The sequence below is a fragment of the Notamacropus eugenii genome, chromosome 1 (genome assembly GCF_028372415.1).
Source record: "Notamacropus eugenii isolate mMacEug1 chromosome 1, mMacEug1.pri_v2, whole genome shotgun sequence".
NCBI lineage: Eukaryota > Metazoa > Chordata > Mammalia > Diprotodontia > Macropodidae > Notamacropus > Notamacropus eugenii.
Window position 1 is genome coordinate 331,557,128 of NC_092872.1, and position 18,046 is coordinate 331,575,173.

At 35.9% G+C, this 18,046-nt stretch overlaps 1 protein-coding gene and 1 pseudogene across 6 annotated transcripts in view; one reads left to right on the forward strand and one right to left on the reverse strand.

Moving 5' to 3' along the window:
* The window catches only part of TTC6 (tetratricopeptide repeat domain 6), a 299,343-nt gene that overhangs the window by 213,703 nt on the left and 67,594 nt on the right, over window positions 1-18,046 (forward strand). For 5 of the 6 annotated variants that reach the window (XM_072629756.1, XM_072629755.1, XM_072629757.1 and 2 more), the window contains 4 exons: window positions 3,688-3,764; window positions 7,428-7,588; window positions 9,641-9,775; window positions 11,783-11,932. In XM_072629756.1, coding sequence (XP_072485857.1) covers window positions 3,688-3,764; window positions 7,428-7,588; window positions 9,641-9,775; window positions 11,783-11,932 — 523 coding nt within the window. The remainder of the gene's footprint in view (window positions 1-3,687; window positions 3,765-7,427; window positions 7,589-9,640; window positions 9,776-11,782; window positions 11,933-18,046) is intronic. The other variant, XM_072629759.1, reaches the window with a different exon arrangement.
* Window positions 16,771-17,978, reverse strand: LOC140529467 (phosphoglycerate kinase 1-like; annotated as a pseudogene).

Here is an 18,046-nt window from a genome sequence, read left to right on the forward strand (position 1 = left end):
GGCTAGAGGGGAAAACTGAAGATCTAAGGCTAGAGGCACCAGCCCCCAAGCCCCAGGACTAGAGGTGATTAAAAATTAAGCTATTACTTCCAAAAAATGCACAGGAAAAGGAGAAAGAATCCAACCATAGAAAGTTATTATGGGAATAGAGGAGACAGAGGTTCATCTTAGAGGAGGATATTGAAGCAAAGAAACCATCTTCTACTCCAAAGAGTAATGTCAAATGGTCACCTACCCAAAAGGAATTTATAGAAGAACTTTAAAAAGACTTTAAAAGTCAAATGTGAGAGATTAAAAACAACAACAAAAGAAAAATCCAAAAAAAACTCAAAAGGTTATTAAAAGAAAGTCAACCAACTGGAAAAAGAGGTCCAGAATCCTAAGGAAGAAAATGACACCTTGAAAATGAGAATTGGGCAAAAGAAAGCCAATGAAGTTATAAGACAGCAAGAAATAATAAAACAAATTATAAAGAATGAAAAAATGGAAAAGAAAGTGAAACATCTTACAAGAAAAAGAATTAAAAAGAACAGATCGAGAAGAGAAAACATAAGAACCTGAAAGCTATGATCAAAACAAGAACCTTGATACAATTATACAAGAAATAATTAAAGAAAATTATCCTGAAGTGTTAGGACAAGGGGGGAAAGTAGAAATAGAAAAAAAAATCCATATCACCACTTGAATGAGATTTTATGAGGAAAAATCATGGAAATATTCAAATTCCAAGACTCCTAGCTCAAGCATAAAATATTAAGAGAGCAACAAGAAAAAAAAAAAACAATTTGAATATGATGGTGCCACAATTAGAATCGCACAAGACCTAGCAGCAGAGACACTAATGGACTGTAGGTCTTGGAACACCATATATTAAAGAGCAAAAGAACTGGGGTTTTGGCCAAAAATATTGCACCCAGCAAGGTAAAACATAATTCAGATTGAAAAAAATGGATATTTGATGAACTGTTAGATTTCCAGGACTGCATTAAAAAACAAAAACAAAAACAAAAACCTGAACTTAATAGATTTGACATACAAGAGCCAAGAGAAACGAAAGGTACATAGCAAAAGGGATTCAATAAGGATAGACCATTAACCTTTTATGTATTTAAAATGTAAAATATATATCTAAGAGTGTCATTAGCAATTGGTAGTTTATAAGAAAGATTGGGGTAGACCTGCATATGCTATAAGTTTAAAAAGTAAAGTCATTTAGGAACAGCTGAAAAGCAATTATTTTATACAAATGGGGTGCAAGAGGAAGAATTGACACAAAGTAATTAGATGGGGGAGGAGGACTAGTAGTTCGGGTAACCTGCTTTCATCAGGAATGTGTTCAAGAGGGGACACTGCATATGTATGTGTATATATATATATGTATATATTTGTATTTATATATACATATATGAAAATCTTCTAACTTCAAAAGAAATGAAATGATAAGGAAATAGAGTGGGGGAAGAGGATAAGGGAACGGTCTCTAGGTGGAAGGATGAGGGAATAGATTAAAAGTGGGTGTAGAAAGGTATTGAGATCAATGAGAATGGGAAGATAAGGGAGGGATCCTTGGGGGGGGAGGCCAAATAGTAGGGGGGCAAGGTAGTGGGTAGAAGTAAACTAGAGGAGTCAGAAGGAATAGAAAATAAGAGATACACACAAACATAAAAACAAAGATCAAGTATAGAATTTGTTAGGGAAAGTATATGTCTATATATGCATTTATGTTTACATATGCATATGTGTATGTATATATCTATACATAGATATATCTGCACTTAAGTGCACAGCAGAGAACAAAAGAAAACTTTCGAGGAAATAAAGAAAAGATGGTCGGCTCTCAACACAATATGTAGTACTTATGCAGGCTTTCTTGAAATGAAAATTTATTGTTATATATTTTGAATCCTCTCTTATGTTCTGCTATGTACGTGACATGCTTTTTTTTCTTTTCTTACTTTGCATTTGAGTTCATAATATGTTTCTTTCTCTTTTCTCTATTCTGTATTTGAGTTCTGGTATTTGAGTCTAAAATTTTTAAAAATCTTAAAACAAAAAGAAAATAACCAACAGATAACACAGTTTTGAAAGCTGTAAGTCATTAGAAAAAAAATAACAAAATTGGATTCCTACTCAATCAAAAATATAACAACTTCATGTTTCAGTTTCAATAATCTGTTTAAACCTCACCCTCTTGAGAGCCACCTTACCTCTGCATGTACTAATAAGGTTTTGTAATCAAAAGACATGTAATCCATATCTTTCCAAAAGTTTGAAAGCAAGTGATGGTTAAGGTCATGACTTTTAATCAAGTTAATGATTTTAATAATATTGCAAAGTACAACATCTAAGGCTGGTGATATTTTTTGGCTACAAGTGCCTCCCAATGGATCATGCATATTATATATATATGTGTGTATATATATATATATATATATATATATATATATATATTCCCCTCTTGTGTGCCCTTCCAAATGGTCACAAAACAATACTTTATAAACATATCTTACATAAAGTAACAACTGTGCCATGTTAGAAGTATCAGTTGTTTCATCAAATTGAATTGCAAACTTTTAGCTACCCTTGAGCCTGGTAATAAGCTGCTAGAACTTGTCATTACTAATTTCAAAAGTTCTTTTGGAAATGGTATTATCTGATAAAGGAATTTTACAAATTTCATCCCCATACTTTTTCCCGTGAACTATTTCTGACATTTTAAGAGCAGCAGTAACACAAGATCTCCTTTGCATAGGACTTTTTGTGTTTTTGCAACTAAATAAATTTCATAAGATGTAAATACTTTACATTGACAATAACAAATTTCTCAAAACATTGGTTTATTTGAAGATTTTAAAAGTCATTCAAAATATTCCTTTGGTTTGTTGCAAAATACTACAAACAAATTACATATGTTTGTGCTTAAGTTTAAAAATTGATTTAAAAAATTCACACTTACATACACATACAGTGGTGATGATGGAGAAATATCATTACAGGGATTTTGTCTTTACTAGCTGCAATTAAACACTTATGTTTCTGTAAAAGAAGGAGATAACAGCAATTTTAAAAATCAAACATTCTAACACAATACAATCCAAAGATATACTAATTTGATACATGCTAAGGAATGACAGGAAAATATTAAAAGTCTTTATTTTCCATAATTAAACTATGATGTTTCTGTAAGAGCAGAAAATTTTGTATGTACAGTAAAAACACTGCAATTCATAGCAATAGTCTTGAATCTTAGCCAAGGTATTTCTGGCAGCATGCATTGAGATTGCGTAGCGTGACAGCATGCATAATGCAAATTGCATTATGTTGTGTGTTCAGAACCAAGGCTGCCGTGAAGTCATACAATGCAACACAGGCAAGCACTGCCAAAAATACCTCAGGGTCATTATGCGTTAGATTTTGAATTAATTTTGGTTGTTGCGCATTCAGAAACCTTTTACTGTTGCCAAATTTTTCGTGACTCCCACATTCAGTTCCATGACTCCATATGGGGTTGTGACCCACAGTTTTAAGAAGTGCTGTTCTAAACTTACATCATATATAAACATATAATGCTCTTATGAATATGTATACATATGTGTGTATTTGCTCATAATGACTATCCATTAAGTTACTCCTTAAATTTGCCTTTTTTTCCTCATTTAGTGTGAAAACTTTTCTTTTCCCTTACAGAGGACGCTATCTACTTGAGATGAAGCGGTATGATCTTGCAAAGTCCGCTATTCTCCAAGTAGCAAAAATGAACAAAGGTAAGTTTTCCTTATAACTATAGCTATAGGACTACATTACAGTTTTTAAACAAATAATACAAGAGAAAATATTTCTGTGCCCCTTTTCTGATGCTTCATGAGAGGAAAACAATGAAGGAATTAGAGAACATAAAAAATGGTAGTCTTGGAGAAGAAAAGCGATGTGAAAAGGAAGAGTAGGTAACAGAAGGGGAAAAAAGTCAAAAGACCTTTGTCTTAAACGGATTCTGTTGTTTACTCTCTGCATAACCTTAGACACTTAATCTGTCTGAATTTCAGCTTTTTTCATCTGTAAAATGAAATAAATAATGCCTGGTTTTGCACAGGAGTGTGGTGAGGATCAGATAAAATTATGTCGTGGGAGAGTACTTTAAGATGATAACCAAGTTCAAAGATATTATTGTTATGGTACAGAAGCTTCTTGAACACAGGGTTCCTTATTCTTTTTGCTTATAGTTGTTTCCCTGGCACTTACCTCTGTGTCTGGCATATACTAAGTACTTAATAAATATTTGTTTACCATTTGACTGTTATTACTTCATTCTCACCTTTCTGAGTGGATTTCAGATAGAAACAATCTCAGACCATTTTGCTATCCTGGTATTATTCTTTTATACTTATTTTCTGCTAACTATTGTGCAGGTGGATAAAATAACTGCTTTGCATAACTGAATAAGATTGAAATTTATCTTTCTCTGCTAGAGACTTCCTTAGAACAAATATGGTAGCAACTAGATTGGCAGGGATGACATGGACATTGGTCCATTTCCACATGGTTTTAGTTTCTTCTAGGAGGTCTCTATATTTTAAAAACTAGTCTTTTATTCTATGTAGTTTTCAGGTTATGAATATTTGGTATGAGAACATCTATTAAGGATTTTGTACTTAATCTTTTCTGAATCACGGTCATGTCAAGCTGGTTGTGGGCAATAATTCTGCTTTTAAAGGTGCTGTCTCTGCTGGTCCTGCTCCCTGATGGTCTCTTACAGATGGTGGGGGACAGTTTTCTGATCTTGTGGCTATTTGTCACCATTTATCTGTTAGTGCTGAGTTTCTATCTGTTAATAGAGTTTGAGTTTGACCCCTTCAGAGCATCTGTTGGCCACTTTTGTTCGCAACTGCTAAGGTACTAAGACTAGAAAGCATTTCCCTGATAAGACAATGATATGTCTTTAGTAATAGCAAAGCTGTGAGCCTCCACTACTAAATACAAACCAACACAATCTCCAGTAATGGAGGACCTGAAGTCACATCTCAGCCCTAGTCTATTAGAAGAGAAATAGAGGCTACTTGGGTCACCGTAGGCTACTCAGAGAATCATGTCTTGGCACTGGTAGTCATAGCAGAAGACAAGTGTCTGGGCATCATTGCCAAGGGGCTGTTGAGAACACCATAAACTCCAAAATCCGTGTCAGAGCTACAGCAGGAATGGAATGATCCTTCAAGAAAAAGAAGACAGAAACCCTCCAAGGTCAAAGCCCAAGGCAGAGACAGAAAGCAAGAACTGAGGAAGAGGGTGGGCTTAATGCCAGTCACTCCATGTAGATCAACAACAGTAGTGGCATCCAGAATATAGAGGGGGTAGAACTAAACAAGCCCTACTCAACCCATCCTAAAATGTTGAGTGATCCAATACAAAATATGAATCCAAGAACCGAGGCTGGAAATGTGAATAAACAGTTATTGTTGTTCTTCAGTTGTTTTAGACATGTCTGACTCTTCATGATCCCATTTTGGAGTTTTCCTTCTCTAGCTTATTTTACAGATGAAGAAACTGAGGCAAATAGAGTTAAGTGACTTGCCCAGGGTCACACAGCTAGCAAGTATCTGAGGCCAGATTTGAACTCAGGAAGATGAGTCCCAAATCACTTTATATTTGTTTCCTATGAAGTTGGTATTTACTTATTTGTCTATGTGGTGTTTTCCCCAACAGAATATGTCATATGTGTAACTTCCAAATGTGTATCCCTCCATTCCTGCTATAGAACTGTCGATGGGGTGTATTTGCAAAGGAGTAAGAGTCAGTTTTATGGGGGAAATGTTCATTATTAATTTTCTTACTATTCTTTTTCTTTGAACTAAATACATCTCAAGTCAAACATCATAACAGAAAACTCCTATCTTCCCTCCCAAAGCCCACCTCTCTCCCCTATTACCACTCTTCTTCCAGTCTCCCAGGTCTGCAACCTGGGAGGTATCGTTGATGCTTCACTGGCACTCCATACCTGTCTCTAGTCACTTGACAAACCTTCTAAGTCCTATCTCCACAACATCCTTCACATCGTCCCCTTGTCTCCACACATAGCACCAAGGACCATATGATTCAGGCTTTCATTACCTCTTGCAAAGGTGATGTCATGAGCCTATTAATTGGACTCCCTGCTACAAATCACTTCCCTCATCTGTCCCCTCCACCACTGAAAAGTGATATTCTGAAAGCATAGTTTATATGACATCATTCTCCTGTTCAAAAAGTCCCAGAACCCCTAGCTGCCTCTGGGAGAAAATCTGAACTCCTTAGTTTGATATGTAAAGTCCTTCACACTCTGGCTCCAGGCTACTTTTCTAAACTTCTTATATTACTACGCTTCATGCACTCTTATTTCTAGCCAAATTGACCTGCTTACTGTTCCTCATGTAATGACATTCTACTTCCCATCTGTATGCCTTTACATAAGCTATATAAAGTTCATGCCTGGAATATGCTCACTCCAGACCTTCATCTATTAGAATCCCTCACTTCTTTCAAAGCTTTGTACAAGTGCCCTCTCCTACTTGAGACCTTTCTTCATCCCCTTAAGAATGTTTCCCCAAATTACTATGTTTCTATTTTGTATTTGCTCATTTTTCTACATATTGTTTTCCCAAGAAGTATACAAGTTCCTTGAGCACAGGGACCCCTTGGGGGTTTTTTGTCTTTGTATCTCCAATGTCTCACATATAATAACTCATTCCTAATGTTTATAAAGTGCTTTAAGGTTTGCAAAGTGCTTTACACGTAGTTTCTATTTGATCCTTCCAACAAGGTAGGTTACTACTCCCATTTTATGAAGAGGAAACTGAAGCTAAGTCAGATTAATTGGCTTGGCCAGGGTCACACAGTAAGTATCTGAAGCCAGATTCCAATTCAATTTTTATTGACTCCAAATCTAATATTCTATTCACTGTGCCACCTGGTTTGCTGATTGATGGTTTGGTTGCTTGACTGTGTTCTTTGCCTAACTATTGGTGGGGGCTCATGAGTTAAACTCACAAAGTAGCTTAAACCTGGAACTGTTCTTGTGCCAGTACTCACTCACTAGGTTCCCTCTCCCTCCAAGGGCCAATCAATCAGTACTGCTCTTAAGTGAACACAATTTCTGAGTACAAGTAACACAGAAGTCAACAAACTGATGGTTGCCTGGTGCTTCTGGTAGCCCCAATTCCCATCTAATATAGATTATAGAAATCCTTTCTCTTTTGTTAGCATAGCTGGGCACTGTTTACTAGTTGTTTAAGGTCTTAATATAACACTTATGAATTAGTTGGTATGGTTGTACTATACAGTTCTTGAATTACAAGATTTTCTCAACGCAATCTCTAAAAACTAAATACCTTTTTTATATTACATGAATTGAAAGAAGGTGACATGAAACATTTACAGAAAATTTCCTTCACTTTTAGGCTCCTTCGAGTTGTCTCCTATTCAGCAATCACTGGTTTTTTCATTTTGTGATAATCATAAAGAAGCTATAAAACTCTTATTTTCAGTTACATTATCTAAGCCAGAACCTGCCATGTACATGCTATTAGGAAAAGCCCAAATGAAGGCCAAAAAAATACAGGTGAGAGAATTTAATTTAGAAATTTTAATAAATGAGTTGATGGAATCAATGTGCTGCATATAACATTGCCTTTAAATTTATAGCAGAGTTTTCTCTTTCCATATAATGCCTTACTTTATGGGACTTGAAAAACTGTTATAGGAAGTCTTACAAAGATGGATCCTGATGGCATGGAGGTAACTTTGGACTCTTAGAGGTAGAGCACAAGATTTTTTAGATCTTACCAAACTAGAAAGGATCTGAATACAAGCCCAATGGCAGACCCATCTGAAGATCACTCTAATTCAATTCAAGATTCATCATCAGTACATTGGTTTCAAGGGATTTATTTTTCAGTCCTATAATTTATAATGATTATTTACCTTAAGATGAGGAGGGAATATGATCTGAGCTTATGAAAGGAATGCTGACAAAAATCACCAATCCTTGGAGTATTGAAGCAGGAGCTATTTTTATCAGCTCTTGTACTCTTGCTTTATAAGTATGAGAGCTAATGATAACTAGTCTAGATAAGGGATAAGCAAACTATGACCCACTGGCTAAATCTGGCCTGCTGAATAATGGTTTTTACACTCATTCTTACCTTGAAGGCTATACAAAAACAGATAGTGAGATGGATTTGGCCCTAGGTCATGATTTGCCGACCTCCTAATCTGGTTGATAACAGTTTCATTGGCATCCTTAGTTTGGAGAAGGGACAGACTGGAGGTGGGATGCTCAATTAGGAGGCTCTAATAGTAGGTGAAGTAGCTACGCTGGAGAAGAGAAGGGAATAGATACAAAAGATATTGTGTAGGTAGACTTAAGATTTTGCTACTAATTAAATTGGAGAGCTGGTGGGTGAGGGGAAGTGGTGAGGCGGGGGGTGGGAAGAAGGAAGGAAGAACCAAAAACGATGCTATAACTGCAAACCTGAATGTTTGCAAAGTTGACAGTGAATTCAATAGAGAAAAAAGAGAAGAATTCTGGAGGTAGGGTGGATTTAGGAATGAAGGTATCTTCTATTTGGTTGAGTTTGAATGTTCAGAATCAGATACAATGGATATAAGCCAATCAAACATTAAACTTGTCTGGACCAATTTGAGATGTGAGTATAATATAAATTGAAGCCTGTGAGAAGGGCATAGCACCAGGTACTTGGTTGAGCTTCCTGAAGGTTGAATAGGAGGAATAAGACAGGTTGAGAATGTTTTACTGCGGTGGGAGTAGAAGACAGAAAGGGAACTCTGGACTAATTAGATTTGCAGTCCAAACTAAACCAGGTATTCAAGGTTGCACTTTACAGAAACTAAACTTTCCTTCAACTGTTCTAGTTTCTAAAACAGTAAAAAAAAAAAAATACAGGCAAAATTAAAGAGCTATTTTAAAACAGATCCCAATGAACTTAAAAATCTGAAGATCCATATAAAATTCATTTTTTTTATTATGGAGTTGGTTTTAGGAATTCAAGAAATTGACTTTTTTTCATTAATCTGTTCATCTGGTATTTACTCAACAGCTAAAAAATGATTTGTTAGTAGTTTAGTTTCAAATATTAGTAGTGTACTTTTATTTTTCTAAAGCAAAATAAAATTGATTAAAAATTAAAGTTATATCAGATTTTTTTCATGAGTACTCCTTTGCTATTAATTAGACATAATATTTTGCCTCCACAAATCCACTAGAGAAGGTAGCTTGAAAAAGAATGAATATCTTACTTGAACTTCAAGGATATAATTCTTTAATATTTTCAGGAACTCCTTAAGCTAATACTTCTAAATTTTAATTTTCTAAAAAAAAATTCACCCAACGTATTTACCATAAACATACTACAATAGTTTGTATGTTGTTGTAGAAAGAATATTAGATGGAGGGTCAGGAAGCTTAGCTTTTAGTTCTTGGTCTGATGCTGCCCAGGTGAGTGACTAACTTCATGATACAAGTTACTTAACTTCTCTGAACCTCTTTTTTAAATGACAAAGTTAGACTGGATGATCTTTAATATTTCTTTAAGTTCTAAAATTCTATGATCCTAAATAAACAATAAAAAGTTTCACTTTTTTGTCATTGTAGAATGCTGTGATAAGTTTTAAAAGGGCTTTGGATTCCATAACTCCTACAGAGAAGACACCAAAGGGATCATTTCAGGCTGCAGAATGTTACTATTACTTAGGTCTTTGTTACATGCAAGATGGGAGTCTCTATTTGGTATTTTCTGAGATTTTTAAGATAAATGTATTTGGTACTTTTAGAAACTGTTAAGGAACATAGCATCTTTCGGTTATATACAAGAATCCTACTTACAAAGGTTATGTCTCCCCCAAAGTAGTCTAAGACTACTTTTATGACTTATTGATGTATAATATCAACATTGATACAGATTCTGTGATAAGTCAAGCTCAAGAAAATGATGTAAACATTATTGAGCCAACTCACTTAATCCTGGTTCCACCATATCCAGATATGATTACTCGGTAATGAGACTTGACATTATTCATTGTAACGATTTATTATTATTATGATGTCATCATTCAATAATGATTCTTCATGTCTATTTCATGACTGGTATCTTAGTTAAAAATATTCACAATATATTCAACAAGTCTAATTCTAGAAAATGTTCTCATAAAATAATCCAAATGTGTTTTATGAAGCAATTTTTTTCCTGAAACACGTCTCAGTGTGATGAAAAACACCAGACTAGATAGTAACCAATTAGCTGCTCTGTACTGGCAATTATAGTGGCTGATCAAATTGTGTAACCTTAGTCATTAACATCAGTAGTCTAGCACGTGATTCTGCAGCTAATACTGGGTGTTCTTTTATTAAAAATAAAAGCTATTGATAGTTTAAAGGTGCACCAAGATTTTAGGGATGCTGTATGAACAACCTTGAGAGCACATAATAAAATTCACACTTTAATATTGTGACCATTATCTTTCACATTAAAAATAAAAATAGTATACAACAATATGCAAATAATTGCAATGGATAACTCTTTCATCCTTAAATGAAAAAAAACTCATGAACATTTGTAGTTTCATGGGCCAATATCTGTGGAGTTGGTCAGTGTTCTAAATTTACAGCTAAACAGAAGGATCCATGGGTAATCTTTATGTTGTATGTGACATTTTGCTATGCTCTTGCACTGACTTTTGTATATTTTGGCCCAAAGATCACATTAGTACTTAACAGGACTGCATGTTAGTTGTTCTAACAAGAAATTCCAAAGAATCTAAGGTTCATTCCTTGCCCTCCTGATTTTTTTTTGATTTGGTTGTTTGTTTCTTCTGGATGGCCAGAGCCCAATTTTAATTTAAGCATACACACACACACACACACACACACACACACACACACACACACACACACACACACACTTCCTAAATATCCACTGCCTATTAGACAGCTAAGCACTGGGATTACAAAGATGAAATACAACTCTTACTTCCTGTCCTTGAAAAACCTTACATATATTGGGATTATAAGAGCTTAAAAAAATAAATACTTTTGAAGCATAATAATTGAAATTTCATTCCTGATTCTTGAAAAACATTAATAGAGATTTAAGAGGGCTCCACTGAAAATTAACCTGGTATTCCTCCTTGTTGTAAGCAAAAATTGAAGTTAGTATATTGGTAACTATGATAAAGCTAGTAATGGTGAAGGATGTGGGTACAAGTTCCAGCTTTGTCACATGGTAAACTATGTCAATATGAAAAAGTCATGTCATTTAGTTGATTTTCGAAATCTGTAAAAAATAGGTTTTTTTTGTTCTGCATCCCTCACACACATTATTTTAAATATAATATTAAATAATATGTGTAGGAAAAGTTTTTGTAACCGTAAAGTACTATGAAAATAGAAATTGATAATAATCCAACTTTATTATTGTTATTATCCATACCATTCAAGCGAGGAACAATTATTTTTCTAAACATGGTAATCATTGCTTAGTATTCTTTAGCTCAATTGCAAATATTTTGCAAAGTAACATATAGTAAAATAGGTTTGTAAATAATTACAGAATGTTTCTTATTTATAAATTTTCACTTCTATTTGCTTTTTATAATGTTGTTTAAAAAGAGCAATACAAGTATCCATAGGGACAGTTATTGTTTTAAAATTCACATACAATTTTGCTGGCCTTTCAGAAGTGATGGCATATGTTTCATTGATCCAAGTTGTTTCTTTTCTATTATGGAACCTTTCTAGGCCTTTGACTGTTTTAACAAAGCAGTAAAAGCATATCCTGAATATGCTGAGGCCTTTTATCAACGAGGTCTTTGTAAAGTGAAACTCCAGAAGGAAAGATGTGTGCTGGATTTCAATAGAGCAATTACCATCAATCCACAACATTATCAGGTATTATGTTGTTAAATAGTTAAAAAGTTAATGAAATCCTAAAACTCTTTCTAGATCTAAATCCTTTGATCCTTAATTTGCCATTCTTATTTAATGTGATCAATAACCACAGTTCATGTAAATCGTTATTAACTTTTTTCTTAAGGAAACAAATTTTGCCTTTCTTCACTCTATGTGCTACTTATACATTATTTTTTGCTCAAACTAAATCAAAATCCTAGAATTAGTAGTATCTTTAGAGACCATCTAGGTCAGGGGTTCTTAATCTAGAATGTGTAAGCTTAAAAAAAAAATGGATAGTTGTATTTCAAAACATTTCCTTTGTAATATTACGTATTTTATCTTATGCATTTAAAAATATTCTGAGAGTGGTTCTATTGGTTTCCAGGCCATCTCACACCTGAATGAGAATCTCCTCTACATCTTGTCTAGCAAATGGTTATTCATCAGCTTTACTTGATGTGAGAAGGAAACCATTAGTTTTACATATTAGTTTTTAGATAGCTTAAATATTATTATATATTATATTATATATTATATATTAAATATTTTTTTTCCTTTTACATCAAGGCTTACTCTAGTTCTTTGTAGTTTCTTTCTAACCATTATTTCAATATTGTCCTTGTGAGGATAAGCAGGGCAACTTTAATCCTCCTTTTGCATGAAAATCCTTCAGATATTTAAAGACACTTATGCCACACCTACATCTTCTCTAAGCTAACCATTCTTTCAATTGATTCTCAATTGGTTTTTCAATTGAAGAGGCATGAAGATGAGGCCTTCTGTAATGTTGGTTTCCTTCCTTTGAACATACTCCAACTTCCCACTATCTTCCTCAAATGTGGTGCCCTGGATTTAATCAATCAATCAATTTTTAGAAAGGAATTATTTAGTACTTATTAAGGCCCTGGCCTTAATTGAGGATACCACCACCCACCCCCCCAAAAAAGGCAAAAACATGGTACTGACCCTCAAGAATAACCCATTTTAATGGGAGAATCATCATGAAAATAAGTAGGTACATACAAGATATGTACAAAGTAGATTGGGTGTAATCTTAAAGTTCAAATCGATCACAGCTGGGACAAGGAGAGATTAGGTCCTAGGAAAGATCTCTTGAAGAGAGTGGCATTTAAGTTGAGACTTAAAAGAAGCCAGGGAAACTAAAGAGAATTAGAGGTATGTAGAAAGAACCTTCCAGACAAAGGTGACAAGAGTTCTATTTTTCTTTGTGTTTTCAGAATTTCATTCATAGAGCTTTCCATCCTTCTTGAGCTGACTTCTTAAGAATTTTAGTCCATGGTACACTACCAATTCTTTTTAATATTATTTTCAAACTTATTTTCCTAAGATCTAGGATATCTGAGGATCTTACTCAGCTTTGTTCTCCTACTTTATCACAAATTATAAGAGATATAATAGTCACTTATCCCCAAAGTGGAAACCTAATATACTGAATAGAGCTCTGACTTGGGAAATTTGGGTTCATATCACCTCAAGTATTTACCATGTGATCCTGGGAGAGAGATCTCCTAACTAAAATGAAAATTTTGGAAACCAAAGAAGAAATTTAACAAAAATGAAAGCGAGGAAACCATTGAATTAATAAATAAAACTATGAGTTTGGGGGGATGGGACAACAAAATAGACAAACTATTAGGCAAGTCAAGAGGCATTTACGAAATGCGTACTATGTGGCAGTCATTTTGCTAAGCACTGAAAATGAAAAGAAAGGCAAAACCTGTCCCTGTCTTCAAGGAGTCTACAATCCAACAGGGATAAGCAACACGCAAACAACTATGTACAAACAAGAGACAGAGAGACAGAGAGACAGACAGACAGACAGATGGACGGACAGACAGACAGACAGACAGACAGACAGACAGACAGACAGACAGATAGATAGATAGATAGATAGATAGATAGATAGATAGATAGATAGATAGATAGATAGATAGATAGAATATTGGAATAAATTACAGACCATCTCAGAGGCAGGACACCAAGGTTAAAGAGAAAAAGGAAAGACTTCTTGCCAAGGTAAAATTTTAGCTGATACTTTAGTAAGCCAAGGAAGCCAGGAGACAGATGTAAGAAAGGAAAATATTTTCTGGCTAGCAAGATAACCAATAAGCAAAAATTAACAGAGTTGGGAGCTGGAGTCTTTTGCGGTATCTTAATGTATATATGGGGAGGGGGAAGAAATTAAAAGCTTAGAAAGGTAGGAAGGGATTAGGTTATGAAGAGCATTAAATATCAGACATATTAAATGCCAAACATAGGACTTTTATCTTTGGTTCTGGAGATAAGAAGTAACAGAGAAGAGAGCTGACATAGACCTATATGTTAGAAAAATCAACTAGGCACCTAAGTACCAAGAGCAAGAGATCTGAGGAAAGGAGATCAATTAAAGGGCTGTTAGTACAGATGAAAGGCAATGAGGACCTGAATTAGGTGAAGAGAAGGGGACATATGCCAGAGTTATATTGTCTTTATTCAACTGTTTTCTTTTCAGGAATCTTTTTAAGTCACTTCTCTATTTTGTGAGTTTGTTTAGTTAAAACTAGATAATACTAGGTGTAAATCCATTTAACCAGGCACATGTAAAATGTATTAAAATATGCAACACAAATGAACGAGTGAGGGCACCACTGTTAACTCCTCTCTGTTGCATTACTCTTATACTTTTCTTAGGATGTCTCCTGTAATGTAACTAACATGAGGATATCAGTATCAATCAATATGTTAAACCCTATAAAGTTTATTTTCTTTTATAAACAATTAACAGACATGGAAGTTCTAATTTTTTTTCTATACCCCAGAGCACTATATTAAACATTCCTCCCCACCTCCACCCCCTTTGGAGACCACTGGTCTAGATTCCCTAAATTGAAATTCCTTATCACAACTATATCATGTTTCCTGGATTTCAAGATATCTCATCTATTTCCCCTTATATCTAAGAAGTGTGGATGATAATATCACTTCTATTTTTGTCTTTATTGACTTTAGCCCCAAAGTTCTCCATCATACTTATTCACTCTGTTTTCTGGACTTCTTCGTCATCATACAATGCCATTCTGTTCAAACATTACCTATGCTATTTCTTTTGAATGTGGCACACCATTCTGGAGCCACATCCTGATCACAAGTCCCATTTCCCCCAAATCTCAGTCATACCTGTGGTTTCAAATTTGCCTCTTTGTTTTAGGATCATCTTATTCTTACCCTACATTTTGTGCACTTGTATATAGAACTATGAGGTCATCACTTCTATTGTTGCTATTTTTCTTAAATTTTCCTTCCTGAGGATTTTTGGATATTTCTACTATTGATTCATTTTTATATTTATTTTATATTTATTCATCTTATATAGTAGCTATTTTTATGGTGTCCATCTTGGTAGTTTCTCCCTCTCTCTTTTTAGTTTATAGTTTCTTTTTAAATTAGATTTGTAAGAACAGAATCAAATCATTTATTCTTGTTAGAATCAGTGTATCCCTGAGCAGGAGCCAAAAATTATATTTTAATTGGTAGCCTAGAAACGTAAAAGGTCTTAACTGTCAATATCATTTTAACCAGTCAACAAGCATTGATTAAGCACTTGATCCCAGATACTATGATAAGTGCTGGGGATTCAAAGAAAGACAAAAATATAGTCCCTGCCCTTAAGTAACTCACGTTCTAACGGGAGAGACAACATGCAGGAAATTGTATATAAAAGATCCACAGAGTGCAAGATAATTTCAGAGTAGAGGAAATAGCAGTGTGTATGGTAGGAAAAGTAGAGGCAATAGATCTAGAAGAGCATCCTGATGAAATTGGAACTTGAACTGAGCCTTTGAAGGAAGCTAATAAAATCAAAAGGGAGGAGGGGCAGGTAAAGGAGAGTATTCAAGGCATGGGCCACAGTGATTGAAAAGGCTTGGAGTAGGGAGATGGAATATTGTATGCAAAATAAAATATCAAGGTCAGTACCACTGGATTATGTAATATATTTAGGTGAGTAAAGTTTTGGGAAAAACTTGGAAAAAAACATTGGAAAGGTAGGAAAGGGCCAGATTGTGAAGGATAATAAATGTCAAATAAAGGATTTTATATTTGATCCTGAAGGAAGCCAGAGGAGTTTACTGAGTGGAGGAGAAGTTTGGTGACCTGGTCAGACCTGTGCTAAAATTAGAATAATTGCTTTGGCAACTGAGAGGAGGATGGACAAGAATAGAGAGAGTTGTGAGGCAGAGACATCAACCAGAAATAGGGCAGCTGAGAGATGATGAGGATCTGCTCCAGAATGAGGGCTATGTGAGTGAAGACAAGGGGGCTACATGAGAGATGTAAGGTAGATTGGAAAGGTAAGATTGTGAAGGTGGAAATAATAAGACTTGGCAACAGGTTTGAATGTGTGAGATGGTATGAGAGTGAGAAGTTGAAGATGATGTCACAGTTGCAAGCCTGGATGACTACAAAGATGGTGGTGTGCCCACATCAGAGAAGGTACTGTGCTCTGTGAGCAAAGCCGAATTGAAGCAGCTCAAAGGAATCCACCCCAAATGTTCACACAGGCTATTTGTTTTTGTTTTTTTTTCTTTTTTGAAATGTTTATTTAACAGGTCAACCTTCCCCCCCAGCCCAAACTGGAGTTTCTTCTTGTTTCCATACTGTGTGTGGGTAATGACAAAAACAGCTGTTGAGAAAGCTGAACAAAACAAACTATTTCAAGAGAGTATGGCCAACAGCAGCTTAAACTTGCCTAATGCCAAGGAAAGGTATTGGAAGCACTGCAGGGTCACAATGGAAGGGCTGTGCCCAGGAATCTGCAGGCAGGAAAGTGGTATCCATTAGGCATTGCTCAGGACGGCCACCCCAGGAAGGAATTTGCCCCTCCAGCAGCTCCAGACTGGAACCACCCCCAGCGCTCACATGGCTGACTTTGTCCTCAGCATTCCATTTGGCACAGCAAGTGGCAGTATCCCCATCTCCTATGATAGTGATGAAGCCCCTCTTGGTGGCCTCCACCACATCGTTCATTAGCTCTTTGGTTCCTTGAGCAAAGGTTTCTCACTCAAATACTCCAACAGGTCCGTTCCACACCATCTGTTTGGTGCTCTTGCTGCTCTCAGGGCCACAGTCTAAACCCATGCATCCAGCAGGGATGCCAGAGGCCAATGTGGCTTGGCCAGTCTTGGCATTCTCATCAAACTTGTCTGCTGTGACAAAGTCAACAGGCAACATGATCTTGACTCCATTTTTCTCAGCCTTGGCCACGAGGTCTTTGACAATCTTGGCCCCTTCTTCATCAAAAAGAGAAGTTCCGATCTTCATGTTGTTGAGCACCTTGAGGTGAAATCCATCCCAATAGCAATGATCATCTCATTGACTTTGTCTAGCATATTGTTGATCAACTGGATTTTGTCATCAACTTTAACTCTGTCCAAGATGGCCAGGAAGGGCCTCCCAGGGTCTCCAGAGCCTTGGCAAAGTAGGTCAGCTCCTTTTTCATGAAGAAACCACATGCCTTCTGGGGCAGATTCACTCCCACCATGGAACTGTGGGCACGGTGAACAGTTCCAAAGGCATAATTGACATAGATATCCCCCAGCTTGGAGAGGGATGCTTGGAAGGCTTCCATTTTGGCTGGCTCAGCTTTGATCTTGTTCCCAGAAGCATCTTTGCTTTTTCCTTCTTCTTCTCCAGCAAAATGATAGAACCTTTAGGTGGGTTAGCACAGGCTTGCTCCACTTCTGGACCCACACAATCCTTCAGGAACAAAACATCTTTGCCCAGCAGGATTTGAGCTCTGCAGCCACAGACTCCAAGGAGTATTTGTCAGGAATGGGGACACCATCAGGTCGGCCCATTGGCTCATCAGAACAACAGACTTGGCTCCATTATCCAAGCAGTAATTGATACTAGGAAGAGCAGCCTTGATTCTCTGGTTGTTAGTTATCTCTTTGTTCTTCATGGGAACATTAAAATTCACCCTCATAATGACCCCTTTCCCCTTCAGGTCCACCTTGTCCAAGGTCAATTTGCTGGAAAGAGACATGTTGACAGTGAGGAGATGGCGGGGGTGTGGTGGCAGCAGTGGTGGCTGGAGCTCAGCTTGCCAGAGTT